Here is a 19,150-nt window from a genome sequence, read left to right on the forward strand (position 1 = left end):
CTAGGACTAAAAGGGACCAGACTAGGACTAAAAGGACCAGACTAGGACTTAAAGGACCAGACTAGGACTAAAAGGACCAGACTAGGACTAAAAGGGACCAGACTAGGACTAAAAGGGACCAGACTAGGACTAAAACCAGACTAGGACTAAAAGGACCAGTGTATTGTAGTGTTTGGCTGAGACAGTACACACACACACACACACACACACACACACACACACACACACACACACACACACACACACACACACACACACACACACACACACACACACACACACACACACACACACCCACACCCCCCCACACACACACACACACACACACTCCCACACACACACACACACACCAAACTAGGACATTTCAATCGATAAGATCTTTATCAGGTTCAGTGGGTTTAGATCAGGAAGGTACAAGCATCTACAATACACAACAATAACACTATCAACATACTTCAATCTGAGAAGGTAGGACTAATGTCAGTAATGATATCTACTCATTATCAACCCTCTATCAACATACTTCAATCTGAGAAGGTAGGACTAATGTCAGTAATGATATCTACTCATTATCAATCCTCTATCAACATACTTCAATCTAATCTGAGAAGGTAGGACTAATGTCAGTAATGATATCTACTCATTATCAATCCTCTATCAACATTATCAACAGTTGGCTTTGAACTATGAAAAACAAACAAGCCTCTTAAAAGTTGCAGACTTTAAATATAAAACCTCAAAACCTATCAAGCCTCTTACATCATTCTTTGTAAAACACAAAAAGAAGCATTGTAAATACTTTGACTTTTTATTTGAGCTAATCACAACAATACTACTAACGTATCACAAGGAGAACAAACTAGAGATATAATATTCCACAGAGATGACTTCGTGTCCTCTACTTCCTGTTTCTGTTACTGACTCTGGGCTACTGTAACTGCTGTTATCTCTGCTGTCCAGACTCAGTCAGGTCCAGGTTGATACTCTACTGTAACTGCTGTTATCTCTACTGTCCAGACTCAGTCAGGTCCAGGTTGATACTCTACTGTAACTGCTGTTATCTCTGCTGTCCAGACTCAGTCAGGTCCAGGTTGGTACTCTACTGTAACTGCTGTTATCTCTGCTGTCCAGACTCAGTCAGGTCCAGGTTGATACTCTACTGTAACTGCTGTTATCTCTGCTGTCCAGACTCAGTCAGGTCCAGAATGATACTCTACTGTAACTGCTGTTATCTCTACTGTCCAGACTCAGTCAGGTCCAGGTTGGTACTCTACTGTAACTGCTGTTATCTCTACTGTCCAGACTCAGTCAGGCCCAGGTTGATACTGTACTCTACTGTAGGCTAATCCCAGACAGCAGATCTATACTATCTCTTCAGTCCAGACTCAGTGAGGTTCAGGCTGATCCCAGACAGCAGATCTCCTCCACAGCTTCTGTTAAGCATTTCCTTCAGTGCCTCATTCACGTCATTATTAAACACAGTGGAGAAGTTACAGTTGAGGTACCCCCCTCCTCCGACCCCACCGACCCCGTCCGTGACCCCTAACGACCCCACCACGTCCTGAACCCACTTCAGGTCGTCGCTCATCTCCTGTCTCAGGGCGTCAAAGCGTCTCTTCCTCTCCTGGTAGCGGGCGCTGACGTCACTGACGCTAACATCCACCACCTTCATCTCATCCTGCAGGCTTCTCTTCATCGCCTCCACTTTACGGAACTCATAGCGGATCTGAGACAGCTGGTGACGGACCCCCTCGCTCTCCTCCTTGTACCAGGACTCCTTGTGGTTGTAGACGGAGACCAAGGCGTCCAGGTCCTCCTGCAGGGAGTCGTGGGCCGAGGCTAGCCTAGAGAAGGAGCCCTCCATCTGGCTGATGTCCTCCACTACCTGGGCGAAGCGTTCGAAGTTGACATAGGTGTTGTTGGGAGGCATGGAGGAGTGAGACTTCATGGTGTACTCCTTGAGACGTTTGGTCTTCAGCTGGCGGCGCTCGCGCTTCTTGGGGGTCTTGGTTTGGTCCGGCGTCTTGGTGCTGGGGGTCTCCTCCTTGTACTCATTAGACTTCAGACACAAGAGATGAGGACGATAGACGGAGGGTTACTGAGCTGGAAGTCACTTACTGGCACTGCATGCCATGCATTGATGATGTTCTGTACAGCAATGCAATATAAGCCAGTGGTGAGATGCCTCCATTACCAAACCACAGGCAACCCTCCAGGTGACATGGTTAGTTATATATTACCCAACAGACAACACTCCAGGTGACATGGTTAGTTATATATTACCCAGCAGACAACACTCCAGGTGACATGGTTAGTTATATATTACCCAGCAGACAACACTCCAGGTCACATGGTTAGTTATATATTACCCAGCAGACAACACTCCAGGTGACATGGTTAGTTATATATTACCCAGCAGACAACACTCCAGGTGACATGGTTAGTTATATATTACCCAACAGACAACACTCCAGGTGACATGGTTAGTTATGTATTACCCAACAGACAACACTCCAGGTGACATGGTTAGTTATATATTACCCAGCAGACAACACTCCAGGTGACATGGTTAGTTATATATTACCCAACAGACAACACTCCAGGTGACATGGTTAGTTATATATTACCCAACAGACAACACTCCAGGTGACATGGTTAGTTATATATTACCCAACAGACAACACTCCAGGTGACATGGTTAGTTATATATTACCCAACAGACAACACTCCAGGTGACATGGTTAGTTATATATTACCCAACAGACAACACTCCAGGTGACATGGTTAGTTATATATTACCCAACAGACAACACTCCAGGTGACATGGTTAGTTATACATTACCCAACAGACAACACTCCAGGTGACATGGTTAGTTATATATTACCCAACAGACAACACTCCAGGTGACATGGTTAGTTATATATTACCCAACAGACAACACTCCAGGTGACATGGTTAGTTATATATTACCCAACAGACAACACTCCAGGTGACATGGTTAGTTATATATTACCCAACAGACAACACTCCAGGTGACATGGTTAGTTATATATTACCCAACAGGCAACACTCCAGGTGACATGGTTAGTTATATATTACCCAACAGACAACACTCCAGGTGACATGGTTAGTTATATATTACCCAACAGGCAACACTCCAGGTGACATGGTTAGTTATATATTACCCAACAGACAACACTCCAGGTGACATGGTTAGTTATATATTACCCAACAGACAACACTCCAGGTGACATGGTTAGTTATATATTACCCAACAGACAACCCTCCAGGTGACATGGTTAGTTATATATTACCCAACAGACAACACTCCAGGTGACATGGTTAGTTATATATTACCCAACAGACAACACTCCAGGTGACATGGTTAGTTATATATTACCCAACAGACAACACTCCAGGTGACATGGTTAGTTATATATTACCCAACAGGCAACACTCCAGGTGACATGGTTAGTTATTCATCTTCTTTCGATTCTTTCCATCACCAAACGTCAAGCTCCTTTGTCAACTGGTTGCACATTTAAGTTAAGAGTCACAAACATGGCAGGACAAACATTATCAGGAAAAACTTGTCTGATTCAAACTAACAGACTCGAGCTCCCTCTATCTGACTAGCCAGGCCACTATATATTTTACATTGTCTGAGTGGGAGGTGCAGTCCAGGCCACTATATATTTTACATTGTCTGAGTGGGAGGTGCAGTCCAGGCCATTATATAGTTTACATTGTCTGAGTGGGAGGTGCAGTCCAGGCCATTATATATTTTACATTGTCTGAGTGGAAGGTGCAGTCCAGGCCACTATATATTTTACATTGTCTTAGTGGAAGGTGCAGTCCAGGCCACTATATATTTTACATTGTCTGAGTGGAAGGTCCAGTCCAGGCCACTATATAGTTTACATTGTCTGAGTGGAAGGTGCAGTCCAGGCCACTATATCGTTTACAATGTCTGAGTGGGAGGTGCAGTCCAGGCCATTATATATTTTACATTGTCTGAGTGGAGGTCCAGTCCAGGCCATTATATATTTTACATTGTCTGAGTGGAGGTCCAGTCCAGGCCATTATATATTTTACATTGTCTGAGTGGAGGTCCAGTCCAGGCCATTATATATTTTACATTGTCTGAGTGGAGGTCCAGTCCAGGCCATTATATATTTTACATTGTCTGAGTGGAAGGTGCAGTCCAGGCCATTATATAGTTTACATTGTCTGAGTGAAGGTGCAGTCCAGGCCACTATATATTTTACATTGTCTGAGTGAAGGTGCAGTCCAGGCCACTATATATTTTACATTGTCTGAGTGGAAGGTGCAGTCCAGGCCACTATATAGTTTACATTGTCTGAGTGAAGGTGCAGTCCAGGCCACTATATATTTTACATTGTCTGAGTGAAGGTGCAGTCCAGGCCATTATATATTTTACATTGTCTGAGTGAAGGTCCAGTCCAGGCCACTATATAGTTTACATTGTCTGAGTGGAAGGTGCAGTCCAGGCCATTATATAGTTTACAATGTCTGAGTGGAAGGTGCAGTCCAGGCCATTATATAGTTTACATTGTCTGAGTGGGAGGTGCAGTCCAGGCCACTATATATTTTACATTGTCTGAGTGGAAGGTGCAGTCCAGGCCACTATATATTTTACATTGTCTTAGTGGAAGGTGCAGTCCAGGCCATTATATATTTTACATTGTCTGAGTGAAGGTCCAGTCCAGGCCACTATATATTTTACATTGTCTGAGTGAAGGTCCAGTCCAGGCCATTATATATTTTACATTGTCTTAGTGGAAGGTGCAGTCCAGGCCATTATATATTTTACATTGTCTGAGTGAAGGTCCAGTCCAGGCCATTATATATTTTACATTGTCTTAGTGGAAGGTGCAGTCCAGGCCATTATATATTTTACATTGTCTGAGTGGAAGGTGCAGTCCAGGCCATTATATATTTTACATTGTCTGAGTGGAAGGTGCAGTCCAGGCCATTATATATTTTACATTGTCTGAGTGAAGGTGCAGTCCAGGCCACTATATATTTTACATTGTCTGAGTGAAGGTCCAGTCCAGGCCACTATATATTTTACATTGTCTGAGTGGAAGGTCCAGTCCAGGCCATTATATATTTTACATTGTCTGAGTGGAAGGTCCAGTCCAGGCCACTATATATTTTACATTGTCTGAGTGGGAGGTGCAGTCCAGGCCATTATATATTTTACATTGTCTGGATGGAAGGTGCAGTCCAGGCCACTATATCGTTTACAATGTCTGAGTGGAAGGTGCAGTCCAGGCCACTATATATTTTACATTGTCTGAGTGGGAGGTGCAGTTCAGGCCACTATATCGTTTACAATGTCTGAGTGGGAGGTGCAGTCCATAACAGCTTAACATGCATCACATGGTCAGAAAACAAGTGTGTAAAAACCGTACAAACAAGGAACAAATCCCTTTTCTGCCTGAACAGTACACGTCACAGTCTAATTAGGAGGCGGTTATGCAAACTATAAAATACAGGAAGAAGCCTCGAGACAAGTTATGTCACAATAGAAAACGACATGCATGTCTTGACATCAACCTGTCAATCGTGATAGTACGCTGTTTTCATATGACAATGATATACCTTGATCCAGGGATGGTTGAGGGCGTCTTGAATAGTTAATCTCTTCCTGGAAGACAAACATGTTTACACTGCAATAGGAAAGTATTCAGACCTCTTGACCTTTTCCACATTTTGTTATGTTAAAGCCTTATTCTAACATGAATTAAATCGTCCCCCCCCCCCCCCCCCCTCATCAATCTACACACAATACCCCATAATGAAAAAAAAGGCTTTTAGACATTTTTTGCAAAGTTATAAAAAATTTAAGGCTGAAATATCTCATTTTACATAAGTATTCAGACCCTTTACTCAGTACATTGTTGAAGCAGCTTTGGCAGTGATTACAACGTCGAGTCTTCTTGGGTATGATGCTATAAGCTTGGCACACCTGTATTTGTATTTGGGGAGTTTCTCCCATTATTCTCTGAAGATCCTCTCAAGCTCTGTCAGGTTGGATGGGGAGCATCGCTGCACAGCTATTTTCAGGTCTCTCCAGAGATGTTCCATGGGGTTCAAGTCTGGGCCAGTCAAGGACATTCAGAGACTTGTCCTGAAGCCACTCCTGCGTTGTCTTGGCTGTGTGCTTAGGGTCATTGTCCTGTTGGAAGGGGATCCTTCACCACAGTTTGAGGTCCTGAGTGCTCTGGAGCAGTTTTTCATCAAGGATCGCTCTGTACTTTGCTCTGTTCATCTTTCCCTCAATCCTGACTAGTCTCCCAGTCCCTGCCGCTGAAAAACATCCCCACAGCATGATGCTGCCACCACCATGCTTCACCGTAGGGAATGTGCCAGGTTTCCTCCAGACGTGATGCTTAGCATTCAGAGTTCAATCTTGTTTCTCATGGTCTGAGAGTCTTTATGGGGTATTGTGATGTCATTATGGGGTATTGTGATGTCATTATGGGGTATTGTGATGTCATTATGGGGTATTGTGTGTCAATGGAGGAGGAAAAACATGAATTTAATCCATTTTAGAATAAGACTGTAACGTAACAAAATGTGGAAAAAGTTAAAGGGTCTGAATACTTTCCAAATGCACTTTATGTCCTCACAAGGGGGACCAGACAGAACAGGACCAGACAGAACACAATACATCATTTGTCTTCCCTGAGCCAGGAAGACTAGTGTTAGATATTATATAGATATATAGATATAGATATATAGATATTGTCTAGACTTTAGCTTATTGGTCTAACAGTATTTTGGCACAGGTTCAAAACCCAAACCTCACTTCTTGTCCAGCTCCACCTCACCCCTGACGCCTCACCTCTGACCCCTCATCTCTGACCCCGGACCCATCACCTCTGACCCCTCTCCTCCTCACCTCAACCCGGACCCCTCATCTCTGACTCCTCACCTCTGACCACTCTCTTCCTCACCCTCTCCACCTCACCCCTCTCCTCCTCACCTCAACCCGGACCCCTCACCCTTGACCCCTCACCTCTGACTCCTCTCCTCCTCACCTCAACCCGGACCCCTCACCTCTGACCACTCTCTTCCTCACCCCTGACCCCTCACCTCTGACCCCTCTCCTCAACCCGGACCACTCTCCTCCTCACCCTCTCCACCTCACCCCTGACCCCTCTCCTCTGACTCCTATCCTCTCCACCTCAGCCCTGACCCCTCTCCTCTGACTCCTCATCCTCTCCACCTCAGCCCTGACCCCTCTCCTCTGACTCCTCATCCTCTCCACCTCAGCCCTGACCCCTCTCCTCTGACTCCTATCCTCTCCACCTCAGCCCTGACCCCTCTCCTCTGACTCCTCATCCTCTCCACCTCCCCACTGCCTCCTGACATCTTGTGTCTCTCCAGTAGTTGTCATATGAAGTTATTAGCCAGCTGACCCTGACCCCTAACCCCCGACCCCTAACCCCTCCTTACATCTTGTCTCTCTCCAGTAGTTGTCATATTAGCCAGTTCACTGGTTCTGCAGAAGAACTCCTCGTCAAACTCACTCCTAACCCCTAACCGGTTATCGCTCTCCACATCAACTCTGACCTCTGACCCCTCCAACTCACATCTTGTCCCTCTCCAGTAGCTGCCGTATGAAGCTTTTGGCCAGTTCACTGGTTCTGCAGAAGAACTCCTCGTCAAACTCGTAGTTCATGGCTGAGATGTTGGCCAGCGTGTCCTGTTTAGTCTCTCCCAGGAAGGGAGACGCTCCACTCAGCCTGGAACACAACAACAACAACAAGGCCAGAACAGGAGGAGCGTTAGGAACATTGTATGTATTCACCTACACCATCCCCTGTTACTGTCACGACTTCTGCCGATGTCGATGCCACTCCTTGTTCGGGCGGTGTTCGGCGGTCGACGTCGCCGGTCTTCTAGCCATCGCCGATCCATTGTTCATTTTCCATTTGTTTTGTCTTGTTTTCCCCACACACCTGGTTTTCATTTCCCTCATTATGTGTTGTGTATTTAACCCTCTGTTCCCCCCCATGTCTTTGTGTGGTATTGTGTATTGTAAGTGCTTGTGCACATTATGTTTGACTGGTGCGCGTCGGGTTATTGTGCCCATATTTTTTGTATTTTCATATGCCGTTGGTTTTACTATTAAACTGCTCCGGCTATTTACCAAGTTCTGCTCTCCTGCGTCTGACTTCCCTGCCACCAGTTACGCACCCCTTACAGTTACATGTATGTTTCATTTATGTCTGTTGTGTACCGTGATGTTAAAACATGTTTAATGTTGTGTACCGTGATGTTAAAACATGCTTAATGTCGTGTTTAACTCCCTAAGAAGGATTCATGTACAGGGTGGTTCATGTTTAATGTCGTGATGAACCTAAACTCACAGGATGTAGGTGATGACTCCTATACTCCACATATCAGCCTCCAGTCCCAGTGGTTCGTAGTTCACTATCTCTGGGGCTGAAACAGACGAGCTGGTTGAGAGAATGCCAAGAGTCTACAAAGCTGTAATCAAGGCAAAGGGTAGCTACTTTGAAGAATCTAAAATAGGAAAAAATATTTGGATTTTTTCTTTCAAACACTTTTTTGGTTACTAAATGATTTCACATGTGTTAATTCATAGTTTTGATGTCTTCACTATTATTCTACAATGTAGAAAATTATACAAATAAAGGAAAACCCTTGAATGAGTAGGTGTTGTAAAACTTTAGACCGGTACTGTACATGGGTCAAGCAGACCACCATAGTCCCTGTGAAGGTAACCTGCCTAAACTATTACCGCCCCGTATCACTCACGTCGGTATATAGCCTCAATATTGTTATTTTATTGTGTTACTTTTCTTATTTTATTGTATTTTTCACTTTAGTTTATTTAGTAAATATCTTCTCTACTCTATTTCTTGAACTATTTCTTGTTGGTTAAGGGCTTGTAAGTAAACATTTCACTGTGAGGTCTACTACACCTGTTGTATTCAGCATTTCACTGTGAGGTCTACTACACCTGTTGTATTCAGCGTTTCACTGTGAGGTCTACTACACCTGTTGTATTCAGCATTTCACTGTAAAGTCTACTACACCTGTTGTATTCAGCATTTCACTGTAAGGTCTACTACACCTGTTGTATTCAGCATTTCACTGTGAGGTCTACTACACCTGTTGTATTCAGCATTTCACTGTGAGGTCTACTACACCTGTTGTATTCAGCATTTCACTGTTAGGTCTACTACACCTGTTGTATTCAGCATTTCCCTGTAAGGTCTACTACACCTGTTGTATTCGGCATTTCACTGTAAGGTCTACTACACCTGTTGTATTCAGCATTTCCCTGTAAGGTCTACTACACCTGTTGTATTCAGCATTTCACTGTGAGGTCTACTACACCTGTTGTATTCAGCATTTCACTGTAAAGTCTACTACACCTGTTGTATTCAGCATTTCCCTGTAAGGTCTACTACACCTGTTGTATTCAGCATTTCACTGTAAAGTCTACTACACCTGTTGTATTCAGCATTTCACTGTAAAGTCTACTACACCTGTTGTATTCAGCATTTCACTGTGAGGTCTACTACACCTGTTGTATTCAGCATTTCACTGTGAGGTCTACTACACCTGTTGTATTCAGCATTTCACTGTTAGGTCTACTACACCTGTTGTATTCAGCATTTCCCTGTAAGGTCTACTACACCTGTTGTATTCGGCATTTCACTGTAAGGTCTACTACACCTGTTGTATTCAGCATTTCCCTGTAAGGTCTACTACACCTGTTGTATTCAGCATTTCACTGTGAGGTCTACTACACCTGTTGTATTCAGCATTTCACTGTAAAGTCTACTACACCTGTTGTATTCAGCATTTCCCTGTAAGGTCTACTACACCTGTTGTATTCAGCATTTCACTGTGAGGTCTACTACACCTGTTGTATTCAGCATTTCCCTGTAAGGTCTACTACACCTGTTGTATTCAGCATTTCACTGTAAGGTCTACTACACCTGTTGTATTCAGCATTTCACTGTAAGGTCTACTACACCTGTTGTATTCAGCATTTCACTGTAAGATCTACTACACCTGTTGTATTCAGCATTTCACTGTGAGGTCTACTACACCTGTTGTATTCAGCATTTCACTGTAAGGTCTACTACACCTGTTGTATTCAGCATTTCACTGTAAGGTCTAAACCTGCTGTATTCAGCATTTCACTGTAAAGTCTACTACACCTGTTGTATTCAGCATTTCACTGTAAGGTCTACTACACCTGTTGTATTCGGTGTATGTGACAAATAACATTTGATTTGATTTGACATTGATAATGTAGTTATTCATATTCATGTGTAGTAGTCTAGTTATGGCATGTTTATGTGAGCCAGTCTCAAGACTGAAATCTTACCCACAAATTCAGGAGTCCCAAAAATGTTTTTAAACTCTGCCCCCGCTTCGATTTTGTGAGCGAGTCCGAAATCGATTAGTTTGATCCTTGGCAAGGGCACGTTCTTGTCCAACAGCATGATGTTTTCAGGCTGAAAAACAGAAAGAGAGTGAACTGATTTACTGAGAGAGCGTTTCTGATCATTAGTGTGCATGAGTTTACTGGCCCTGTTGCAGTCCTGTCTCCTTAGGTTCAAAATGATCAGAAAATAATGATCAACCCCTATCAAACCAAACGTTAGATAAACCCTGTCAACCCCAACGTCAGATAAACCCTGTCAACCCAACGTCAGATGAACCCTGTCAAACCCAACGTCAAATGAACCCTGTCAACCCAACGTCAGATAAACCCTGTCAACCCAACGTCAGATGAACCCTGTCAACCCAACGTCATATAAACCCTGTCAAACCCAACGTCAGATAAACCCTGTCAACCCAACGTCAGATAAACCCAACGTCAGATAAACCCTGTCAACCCAACGTCAGATAAACCCTGTCAAACCCAACGTCAGATAAACCCTGTCAACCCAACGTCAGATAAACACTGTCAACCCAACGTCAGATAAACCCTGTTAAAACCCAACGTCAGATAAACCCTGTCAAACCCAACGTCAGATAAACCCTGTCAACCCAACGTCAGATGAACCCTGTCAACCCAACGTCAGATAAACCCTGTCAACCCAACGTCAGATAAACCCTGTCAACCCAACGTCAGATAAACCCTGTCAACCCAACATCAGATAAACCCTGTCAAACCCAACGTCAGATAAACCCTGTCAACCCAACGTCAGATAAACCCTGTCAAACCCAACGTCAGATAAACCCTGTTAAACCCAACGTCATATAAACTCTGTCAACCCAACGTCAGATAAACCCTGTCAACCCAACGTCAGATAAACCCTGTCAACCCAACGTCAGATAAACCCTGTCAAACCCAACGTCAGATAACCCTGCCAAACCAAACGTCATATAAACCCTGTCAAACCCAATGTCAGATAAACCCTGTCAAACCCACCGTCAGATGAACCCAACGTCAGATAAACCCTGTTAACCCAACGTCAGATAAACCCTGTCAACCCAACGTCAGATAAACCCTGTCAACCCAACGTCAGATAAACCCTGTCAACCCAACGTCAAATAAACCCAACGTCAGATAAACCCTGTAAACCCAACGTCAGATGAACCCTGTCAAACCCAACGTGGATGTAAGAAGTTCACTGTCAGAGGGCTTAAGCAGGTGTTGAAAGAGTCCAGCCTTATTAACTGGACGTCCTGTCATCTTCTGCAGGGCTACTCCTCTCCTGCTGTTTCCTGCATCTGGGTGACACCGTTTAAACAAACCCAGAAGGTCAAACATGTTGCCCTCCGACCTTCTATCACCGTCACCGTACTGTGTTCCTGACTTTGACATTGCCAGCCAGCTGTGGTGTAAAGGAGACTTCCTATGTGCCCCTGGACTTCATATTTACCTCAGTCTGTTCAGTCTGCATCCCAAATGTCACCCGTCTGCTCTCCCTCTCCCTCCCCCGTCTCTTTCGTCCCTCCCTCCCCTGTCTCTTTCGTCTCCTCCTCCCTCTCCCGTCTCTTTCGTCTCTCCCTCTCCTCTCTTTCGTCTCTCCCTCCCCTGTCTCTTTCGTCTCCCCCTCCCTCTCCCCTGTCTCCTTCGTCTCCCCCTCCCTCTCCCCTGTCTCTTTCGTCTCCCCCTCCCTCTCCCCTGTCTCCTTCGTCTCCCCCTCCCTCTCCCCTGTCTCCTTCGTCTCCCCCTCCCTCTCCCCTGTCTCTTTCGTCTCCCCCTCCCTCTCCCCTGTCTCCTTCGTCTCCCCCTCCCTCTCCCCTGTCTCTTTCGTCTCCTCCCTCTCCCCTGTCTCTTTCGTCTCCTCCCTCTCCCCGTCTCTTTCGTCTCCCCCTCCCTCTCCCCTGTCTCTTTCGTCTCCCCCTCCCTCTCCCATGTCTCTTTCGTCTCCCCCCTCTCACCTGTCTCTTTCGTCTTCTCCCTCTCCCGTCTCTTTCGTCTCTCCCTCCCTCTCCCCTGTCTCTTTCGTCTCCCCCTTCCTCTCCCCTGTCTCTTTTGTCTCCTCCCTCTCCCGTCTCCTTCGTCTCCCCCTCTCCCTCCCGTGTCTCTTTCGTCTCCCCCACCCTCTCCCCTGTCTCCTTCGTCTCCCCATCCCTCTCCCCTGTCTCTTTCGTCTCCCCCTCCCTCTCCCCTGTCTCTTTCGTCTCCTCCCTCTCCCGTCTCCTTCGTCTCCCCCTCTCCCTCCCATGTCTCTTTCGTCTCCCCCTCCCTCTCCCCTGTCTCCTTCGTCTCCCCCTCCCTCTCCCCTGTCTCTTTGATCTCTCCCTCTCCCCTGTCTCTATCGTCTCCTCCCTCTCCCCTGTCTCTTTCGTCTCCTCCCTCTCCCCTGTCTCTTTCATCTCTCCCTCTCTCCTGTCTCTATCGTCTCCTCTCTCTCCCCTGTCTCTTTCGTCTCCTCCCTCTCCCCTGTCTCTTTCATCTCCTCCTCCCTCTCCTGTCTCTTTCGTCTCTCCTTCTCCCCTGTCTCTTTCGTCTCCTCCTCCCTCTCCTGTCTCTATCGTCTCCTCCCTCTCCCATGTCTCTTTCGTCTCCTCCCTCTCCCCTGTCTCTTTCATCTCCTCCTCCCTCTCCCCTGTCTCTTTCATCTCTCCCTCTCCCCTGTCTCTTTCGTCTCCTCCCTCTCCCCTGTCTCTTTCATCTCCTCCTCCCTCTCCTGTCTCTTTCGTCTCTCCCTCTCTCCTGTCTCTTTCGTCTCTCCCTCTCTCCTGTCTCTTTCGTCTCCCCCTCCCTCTCCCCTGTCTCCTTCGTCTCCCCCTCCCTCTCCCCTGTCTCCTTCGTCTCCCCTCCCTCTCCCCTGTCTCTTTCGTCTCCCACTCCCTCTCCCCTGTCTCTTTCGTCTCCCCCTCCCTCTCTTCTGTCTCCTTCGTCTCCTCCTCCCTCTCTCCTGTCTCTTTCGTCTCCCCCTCCCTCTTCCCTGTCTCTTTCGTCTCCCCCTCCCTCTCTCATGTCTCTTTCGTCTCCCCCTCCCTCTACCCTGTCTCTTTGATCTCTCCCTCTCCCCTGTCTCTATCGTCTCTCCCTCTCCCCTGTCTCTTTCGTCTCCTCCTCCCTCTCCTGTCTCTATCGTCTCCTCCCTCTCCCATGTCTCTATCGTCTCCTCCCTCTCCCCTGTCTCTTTCGTCTCCTCCCTCTCCCCTGTCTCTTTCATCTCCTCCTTCCTCTCCTGTCTCTTTCGTCTCTCCCTCTCCCCTGTCTCTTTCGTCTCCTCCTCCCTCTCCTGTCTCTATCGTTTCCTCCTTCTCCCATGTCTCTTTCGTCTCCTCCCTCTCACCTGTCTCTTTCATCTCCTCCTCCCTCTCCTGTCTCTTTCGTCTCTCCCTCTCCCCTGTCTCTTTCGTCTCCTCCTCCCTCTCCTGTCTCTATCGTTTCCTCCTTCTCCCATGTCTCTTTCGTCTCCTCCCTCTCCCATGTCTCTATCGTCTCCTCCCTCTCCCATGTCTCTATCGTCTCCTCCCTCTCCCCTGTCTCTTTCGTCTCCTCCCTCTCCCCTGTCTCTTTCTTCTCCTCCTCCCTCTCCTGTCTCTTTCGTCTCTCCCTCTCCCCTGTCTCTTTCGTCTCCTCCTCCCTCCCCTGTCTCTATCGTCTCCTCCCTCTCCCCTGTCTCTTTCGTCTCCTCCTCCCTCTCCCCTGTCTCTTTCATCTCCTCCTCCCTCTCCCCTGTCTCTATCGTATCCTCCCTCTCCCCTGTCTCTTTCGTCTCCCCCTCCCTCTCCCCTGTCTCTTTCATCTCCTCCTCCCTCTCCTGTCTCTTTTGTCTCTCCCTCTCCCCTGTCTCTTTCGTCTCCTCCCTCTCCCCTGTCTCTTTCATCTCCTCCTCCCTCTCCTGTCTCTTTCGTCTCTCCCTCTCCCCTGTCTCTTTCGTCTCTCCTTCTCTCCTGTCTCTTTCGTCTCCCCCTCCCTCTCCCCTGTCTCCTTCGTCTCCCCCTCCCTCTCCCCTGTCTCCTTCGTCTCCCCTCCCTCTCCCCTGTCTCTTTCGTCTCCCACTCCCTCTCCCCTGTCTCTTTCGTCTCCCCCTCCCTCTCCTCTGTCTCCTTCGTCTCCTCCTCCCTCTCTCCTGTCTCTTTTGTCTCCCCCTCCCTCTTCCCTGTCTCTTTCGTCTCCCCCTCCCTATCTCCTGTCTCTTTCGTCTCCCCCTCCCTCTCTCCTGTCTCTTTCGTCTCCCCCTCCCTCTCCTGTCTCTTTCGTCTCTCCCTCTCCCCTGTCTCTTTCGTCTCCTCCTCCCTCTCTTGTCTCTTTCGTCTCCTCCTCCCTCTCTCCTGTGTCTTTCGTCTCTCCCTCTCCCCTGTCTCTTTCGTCTCCCCCTCCCTCTCCTCTGTCTCCTTCGTCTCCTCCTCCCTCTCTCCTGTCTCTTTTGTCTCCCCCTCCCTCTTCCCTGTCTCTTTCGTCTCCCCCTCCCTATCTCCTGTCTCTTTCGTCTCCCCCTCCCTCTCTCCTGTCTCTTTCGTCTCCCCCTCCCTCTCCTGTCTCTTTCGTCTCTCCCTCTCCCCTGTCTCTTTCGTCTCCTCCTCCCTCTCTTGTCTCTTTCGTCTCCTCCTCCCTCTCTCCTGTGTCTTTCGTCTCTCCCTCTCCCCTGTCTCTTTCGTCTCCCCCTCCCTCTCCTCTGTCTCCTTCGTCTCCTCCTCCCTCTCTCCTGTCTCTTTCGTCTCCCCCTCCCTCTTCCCTGTCTCTTTCGTCTCCCCCTCTCTCTCTCCTGTCTCTTTCGTCTCCCCCTCCCTCTCTCCTGTCTCTTTCGTCTCCCCCTCCCTCTCTCCTGTCTCTTTCGTCTCCCCCTCCCTCTCCTGTCTCTTTCGTCTCCCCCTCCCTCTCCTGTCTCTTTCGTCTCTCCCTCTCCCCTGTCTCTTTCGTCTCCTCCTCCCTCTCCTGTCTCTTTCGTCTCCTCCTCCCTCTCTCCTGTCTCTCCCTCTCTCCTGTCTCCTTCGTCTCCCCCTCCCTCTCCTGTCAGTTTCGTCTCTCCCTCCCCTGTCTCCTTCGTCTCCTCCTCCCTCTCTCCTGTCTCTTTCGTCTCCCCCTCCCTCTTCCCTGTCTCTTTCGTCTCCCCCTCCCTATCTCCTGTCTCTTTCGTCTCCCCCTCCCTCTCTCCTGTCTCTTTCGTCTCCCCCTCCCTCTCCTGTCTCTTTCGTCTCTCCCTCTCCCCTGTCTCTTTCGTCTCCTCCTCCCTCTCCTGTCTCTTTCGTCTCCTCCTCCCTCTCTCCTGTGTCTTTCGTCTCTCCCTCTCCCCTGTCTCTTTCGTCTCCCCCTCCCTCTCCTCTGTCTCCTTCGTCTCCTCCTCCCTCTCTCCTGTCTCTTTCGTCTCCCCCTCCCTCTTCCCTGTCTCTTTCGTCTCCCCCTCTCTCTCTCCTGTCTCTTTCGTCTCCCCCTCCCTCTCTCCTGTCTCTTTCGTCTCCCCCTCCCTCTCTCCTGTCTCTTTCGTCTCCCCCTCCCTCTCCTGTCTCTTTCGTCTCCCCCTCCCTCTCCTGTCTCTTTCGTCTCTCCCTCTCCCCTGTCTCTTTCGTCTCCTCCTCCCTCTCCTGTCTCTTTCGTCTCCTCCTCCCTCTCTCCTGTCTCTCCCTCTCTCCTGTCTCTTTCGTCTCCTCCTCCCTCTCCCCTGTCTCCTTCGTCTCCTCCTCCCTCTCCGCTGTCTCCTTCGTCTCCCCCTCCCTCTCCTGTGTCTTTCGTCTCTCCCTCTCCCCTGTCTCTTTCGTCTCCCCCTCTCTCTCTCCTGTCTCTTTCGTCTCCCCCTCCCTCTCTCCTGTCTCTTTCGTCTCCCCCTCCCTCTCTCCTGTCTCTTTCGTCTCCTCCTCCCTCTCCTGTCTCTTTCGTCTCCCCCTCCCTCTCCTGTCTCTTTCGTCTCTCCCTCTCCCCTGTCTCTTTCGTCTCCTCCTCCCTCTCCTGTCTCTTTCGTCTCCTCCTCCCTCTCTCCTGTCTCTCCCTCTCTCCTGTCTCTTTCGTCTCCTCCTCCCTCTCCCCTGTCTCCTTCGTCTCCTCCTCCCTCTCCGCTGTCTCCTTCGTCTCCCCCTCCCTCTCCTGTCAGTTTCGTCTCTCCCTCCCCTGTCTCCTTCGTCTCCTCCTCCCTCTCTCCTGTCTCTTTCGTCTCCCCCTCCCTCTTCCCTGTCTCTTTCGTCTCCCCCTCCCTATCTCCTGTCTCTTTCGTCTCCCCCTCCCTCTCTCCTGTCTCTTTCGTCTCCCCCTCCCTCTCCTGTCTCTTTCGTCTCTCCCTCTCCCCTGTCTCTTTCGTCTCCTCCTCCCTCTCCTGTCTCTTTCGTCTCCTCCTCCCTCTCTCCTGTGTCTTTCGTCTCTCCCTCTCCCCTGTCTCTTTCGTCTCCCCCTCCCTCTCCTCTGTCTCCTTCGTCTCCTCCTCCCTCTCTCCTGTCTCTTTCGTCTCCCCCTCCCTCTTCTCTGTCTCTTTCGTCTCCCCCTCCCTCTCTCCTGTCTCTTTCGTCTCCCCCTCCCTCTCTCCTGTCTCTTTCGTCTCCCCCTCCCTCTCTCCTGTCTCTTTCGTCTCCCCCTCCCTCTCCTGTCTCTTTCGTCTCCCCCTCCCTCTCCTGTCTCTTTCGTCTCTCCCTCTCCCCTGTCTCTTTCGTCTCCTCCTCCCTCTCCTGTCTCTTTCGTCTCCTCCTCCCTCTCTCCTGTCTCTTTCGTCTCTCCCTCTCTCCTGTCTCTTTCGTCTCCTCCTCCCTCTCCCCTGTCTCCTTCGTCTCCTCCTCCCTCTCCGCTGTCTCCTTCGTCTCCCCCTCCCTCTCCTGTCAGTTTCGTCTCTCCCTCCCCTGTCTCTTTCGTCTCCTCCTCCCTCTCCCGTCTCTTTCGTCTCCTCCTCCCTCTCCCCTGTCTCTATCGTCTCCTCCTCCCTCTCCCGTCTCTCCCTCCCTTCCCCGTCCCTCCCGTCTCCCCCTCCCCCAGTCTTCCTGTGGTGAGACCACAGCTAGCTTCTCTGTCAACGCCGGGAAGGACTGCACCCTTATTGAACGCTTTTCCCATACCTGACACAGCACTTTCTCTCTCTCTCCCTCCCCCCCTCTCCCCCCCCTCTCTATCTGAGGTAAAGTGCTGTGAGCTGCACCCCCCAAGCGTGTCTCTTATTAATGGGATTTACAGTATGAAGCTCTCAGCAGTACAGATTTCAGCAGTCCAGCCCTCATTTAAACAAGCTCATGTCAAGACCATAATGCATTATACAGTACCTGCAGTCTAAAGTGTTACCAATTTGACTACTTCTCTAAACAGTTGTATATTTCAGCTTCACTTTGTACAGCAGTCTAAACATCTTTCTATATATATATCATCTTTGTACAGCAGTCTATACATCTTTCTATATATATATCATCTTTGTACAAGAGTCTAAACATATTTCTATATACAGTGATCCCTCGCCACTTCGCGGTTCACTTATCGCGGATTCGCTATTTCGCGGATTTTCATAATGCATTTTTTTTTTTTTTTTGGTGCATTGTGCTCTGCATTCTGATTCGCTAAAAACTCACTCCCGCTTCTTGTATCAAAACATGCTACGAATTGTGCTATCATTTTGTCGTCTCGTGCAGTTATGTGTACGTACATAAAACAGCTTGGCAAATTTACATTAAGTTGGCCAAATTATCTTGTAATTTCGAACATCTCCTAAACCCATAATGTCGACGAAACGGCCTACACGTGAGTCACTGTATTTGTATACATGTAATAGTTGCTAATTGTAAAAAAAAAAAAAGTTTTCTATTTCGCGGATTTCACTTATCGCGGGTCATTTTCGGAACGTAACCCCCGCGATAAACGAGGGATTACTGTATCTATCATTTTTGTACAGCAGTCTATACATCTTTCTATATATCTATCATCTTTGTACAGCAGTCTATACATCTTTCTATATATCTATCATCTTTGTACAGCAGTCTATACATCTTTCTATATATCTATCATCTTTGTACAAGAGTCTAAACATCTTTCTATATGTATCTCATCTTTGTACAGCAGTCTAAACATCTTTCTATATATATCTCATCTTTGTACAGCAGTCTATACATCTTTCTATATATCTATCATCTTTGTACAAGAGTCTAAACATCTTTCTATATGTATCATCTTTGTACAGCAGTCTATACATCTTTCTATATAAACTCAGCAAAAAAAGAAATGTCCCTTTTTCAGGACTCTGTCTTTCAAAGATAATTCGTAAAAATCCAAATAACTTCACAGATCTTCATTGTAAAGGGTTTAAACACTGTTTCCCATGCTTGTTCAATGAATCATAAACAATTAATGAACATGCACCTGTGGAACGGTCGTTAAGACACTAACAGCTTACAGACGGTAGGCAATTAAGGTCACAGTTATGAAAACTTAGAACACTAAAGAGGCCTTTCTACTGACTCTGAAAAACACCAAAAGAAAGATGCCCAGGGTCCCTGCTCATCTGTGTGAACGTGCCTAAGGAATGCTGCAAGGAGGCATGGGGACTGCAGATATGGCCAGGGCAATAAATTGCAATGTCTGTACTGTGAGACGTCCGTCATGGTCTGGGGCGGTGTGTCACAGCATCATCGGACTGAGCTTGTTGTCATTGCAGGCAATCTCAACGCTGTGCGTTACAGGGAAGACATCCTCCTCCCTCATGTGGTACCCTTCCTGCAGGCTCATCCTGACATGACCCTCCAGCATGACAA

General features: G+C 48.0%; 1 protein-coding gene across 2 annotated transcripts in view; it reads right to left on the reverse strand.

The window, feature by feature from the left end:
• Nucleotides 1–19,150, reverse strand: part of LOC139567081 (death-associated protein kinase 2-like) — a 44,028-nt gene that overhangs the window by 8,788 nt on the left and 16,090 nt on the right. The window contains exons 5-9 of one of the 2 annotated variants that reach the window (XM_071388560.1): nucleotides 10,407–10,536; nucleotides 8,407–8,482; nucleotides 7,627–7,779; nucleotides 5,630–5,675; nucleotides 1,233–2,059 (exon numbers count right to left, since the gene is read on the reverse strand). In XM_071388560.1, coding sequence (XP_071244661.1) covers nucleotides 1,367–2,059; nucleotides 5,630–5,675; nucleotides 7,627–7,779; nucleotides 8,407–8,482; nucleotides 10,407–10,536 — 1,098 coding nt within the window. In that variant the 3' untranslated portion in view covers nucleotides 1,233–1,366. Of the gene's footprint in view, nucleotides 1–1,232; nucleotides 2,060–5,629; nucleotides 5,676–7,626; nucleotides 7,780–8,406; nucleotides 8,483–10,406; nucleotides 10,537–19,150 lie in introns of those variants that run through there. The other variant, XM_071388562.1, reaches the window with a different exon arrangement.

Source organism: Salvelinus alpinus, unplaced genomic scaffold, assembly GCF_045679555.1.
Source record: "Salvelinus alpinus unplaced genomic scaffold, SLU_Salpinus.1 scaffold_42, whole genome shotgun sequence".
NCBI classification, from domain to species: Eukaryota; Metazoa; Chordata; class Actinopteri; order Salmoniformes; family Salmonidae; genus Salvelinus; species Salvelinus alpinus.